Source organism: Lissotriton vulgaris, unplaced genomic scaffold, assembly GCF_964263255.1.
Source record: "Lissotriton vulgaris unplaced genomic scaffold, aLisVul1.2 SCAFFOLD_765, whole genome shotgun sequence".
Lineage (NCBI taxonomy): Eukaryota > Metazoa > Chordata > Amphibia > Caudata > Salamandridae > Lissotriton > Lissotriton vulgaris.
The window spans coordinates 613684-616035 of record NW_028246657.1 but is presented as its reverse complement, the minus strand read 5'-3'; the positions used below and the strand labels follow the sequence as shown (position 1 = coordinate 616035).

The 2352-nt window shown below is 48.9% G+C and overlaps 1 protein-coding gene across 1 annotated transcript; it reads right to left on the bottom strand.

Moving 5' to 3' along the window:
• Nucleotides 1-709: 709 nt before the first annotated feature.
• On the bottom strand, nucleotides 710-1850 carry LOC147665803 (uncharacterized). Its single transcript, XM_086949472.1, has 2 exons — nucleotides 927-1850; nucleotides 710-865 (listed from the first exon to the last, which is right to left on the bottom strand). The coding sequence occupies exons 1-2, from the start codon at nucleotides 1848-1850 to the stop codon at nucleotides 710-712; spliced, it is 1080 nt and encodes a 359-aa protein (XP_086805598.1).
• Between the last annotated feature and the right edge of the window lie 502 nt (nucleotides 1851-2352).

The window sequence follows — 2352 nt, the reverse complement described above, 5'->3', positions numbered from 1 at the left end:
ACATTTATAGGAAGAGGAAGTCCACCCACCCCATAAATGTACAGGTGATCTGTGATTCCAAATACATCATCACAGACATAGCAGGCAAATTTCCCTGGAGTACTCACGACTCTGACATCTTCCAAAACAGTGGGATCTACGCACGCCTGACAGCGGGGGAAATTGTCGAAGGATACTTGCTAGGTAACACACTGTGTTAAACTCCCTTGATACGTATTGCAGATGGATGTGTTTGTGTGCATGTGAGTAATGTTTTTTCTTGTTACAAATAGGGGACAGTGCATATGCCCTCCGGTCCTTCATCCTCACACCCTACCTCAACCCTTCATCACCCAGTCAGAGGAGATACAACAGGGCACACAAATCTACCAGAAACATTGTAGAGCGCACCTTTGGTCTGTGGAAGAGCAGGTTTCGCTGCCTACATAAAAGTGGAGGTGCCCGCCAGTACACACCAGTCACCTGCTGCAAGATGATTGCAGCCTGTGCAATGTTGCAAAACCTTACGGTTAAGAAGGGCACCAAAGTTGATATCTCTGATTTTGAGGACCATGATGATGAGCAACCAGTGCCTGAACCACACACAGCTGGAGTTGCCGCACCAACTGATGGAAGACACAGACGGGAAGAGATCACACACAACTTTTTTTAAGTAAGTACAGAGACACAGACCGGTGGAGTAAGCACCCAACGTAGTTTAATTGTGTCACTACGTAGGTATGTACGTGCAACACAAATTATTTACATTCGAAGATGTGAGTCCTGGGTCACTTCCCCATGTACTGAAATAATCATTTGCGTCCACGCTTACCAGTGCCAGTTGTTTGGTGCTCACTGTGCTCACTTTGTGTTTGAACTGTAGCCTCAGCATGGAGCCTGCTGCTCCTCCTTGTCTCTACGACAGGGGAGCTTGCCATGCTGCTCCTATTTGTTCTCTCTTCACTCTCTGACACATCTAGAGCAGCAGTTTGTGCTGTTTGTGCATTTAACAGCGCCTCAAGAGCACTGGTCATCCTGGCCATGCCCCTAGTGACCTCATTACTGTTTTGGGTTAGTCCCTCCTGCATGTTTATGCTTCTCCTGCATAGCAGGGATGTGGCTTTGGCCAGGCGGTTGATGGCTTTATTTTGTTGATGTGCATGCGGCCTTTCCTTGCGCCTTGATGCAAATTCATTGTCTAGTTTGGTGCACAGAAGCTGCACCGATTGTGACATTTCACGCATCCCTGCAGCCATCTCTTTGTTGACATCTACTAGTTCCCTGATGCCCCTTCCTATGTCTCCCATGTTGTTGTTCAGATTCCTCATTTGGCACTGGCAAGACTTGATGGCTTTTCCCTGCATCCTCTGGATTTTTACCATGCTCCCCAGGCCACGGAACACACTTGAACCCTCCACACGTGCAGCTGCACTGCTTTCTTGGACTCTGCGGCATCTTGCGTGAGTATGGCCCACCCCTGCACTGGACTGAAGTGTGGCAGAGCTACCATCCACAGGCAAGGTGTGTGTGTCTTCCCCCTCCATGTCACCTGCTGCTGACTCCATTTCCAATAGTGGGGCTACAACAAGCCTCCTGCTTGATTGTGATGCAGGTGTTGTCTCATGCAGTGATGCTGGCATTTCGGGGGATGACAGCAACAGAGGGGATTGTGATCGTTCTGGGGACGCCTGCAACTCTGGAGCCATTTCTGTGTCTTGTGAAGGAGGATGGCTACTTGGGGCACCTCTGTCCTGTGCTACATTCTGTGCACTTGGACCTGGCTCCTGACTCTCATCCCTCTCTGGTGCCATGCCTTCAGTCTCCTGGGAACGCCCGTGAGATGTGTCACCTGTGGACATAGGAGCGTACATTAGCTAAGCGCTACTGTCTCACAGTCACTACAATTAAATCTTTTTCACTTTCGCTTTATTCTGTCAGCAATCATTTCCCTAACTTGCTGGTTGCTGTGCTGTATGACATGGTCTTTCATTTCCTGACTACATGTCCCATGATGCATTGCTCCTGTATAGTGCTAGCAGTACTGGACTGGGGTTCATTTAGACACAAAGGGTAAAGGTAAGGATGATGGTGTGGGGGGAATGTTGTGCATGCATTTTACCTGTTCCTGAGGTCGTAGAACCTCTTTTTCAGGTCCTCTGTGTCTCTGGTAGTCACTCCAACTGCATTTACTTTGTCAAGTATGTCCAGCCAGAGTTTCCTTTTGCCAGATTCTGCCACAGTGAGGGACTGCCTGCCAAACAGTTTTTGGTGCACCTTCAACACCTCCTCAACATGGACCTGCAGCTCCATGCTGCTGAATTTCAGTTTCCTCCTCCTCTCTGGCTGCTCTTTGTCTTTGCTGCTTGCCATTTT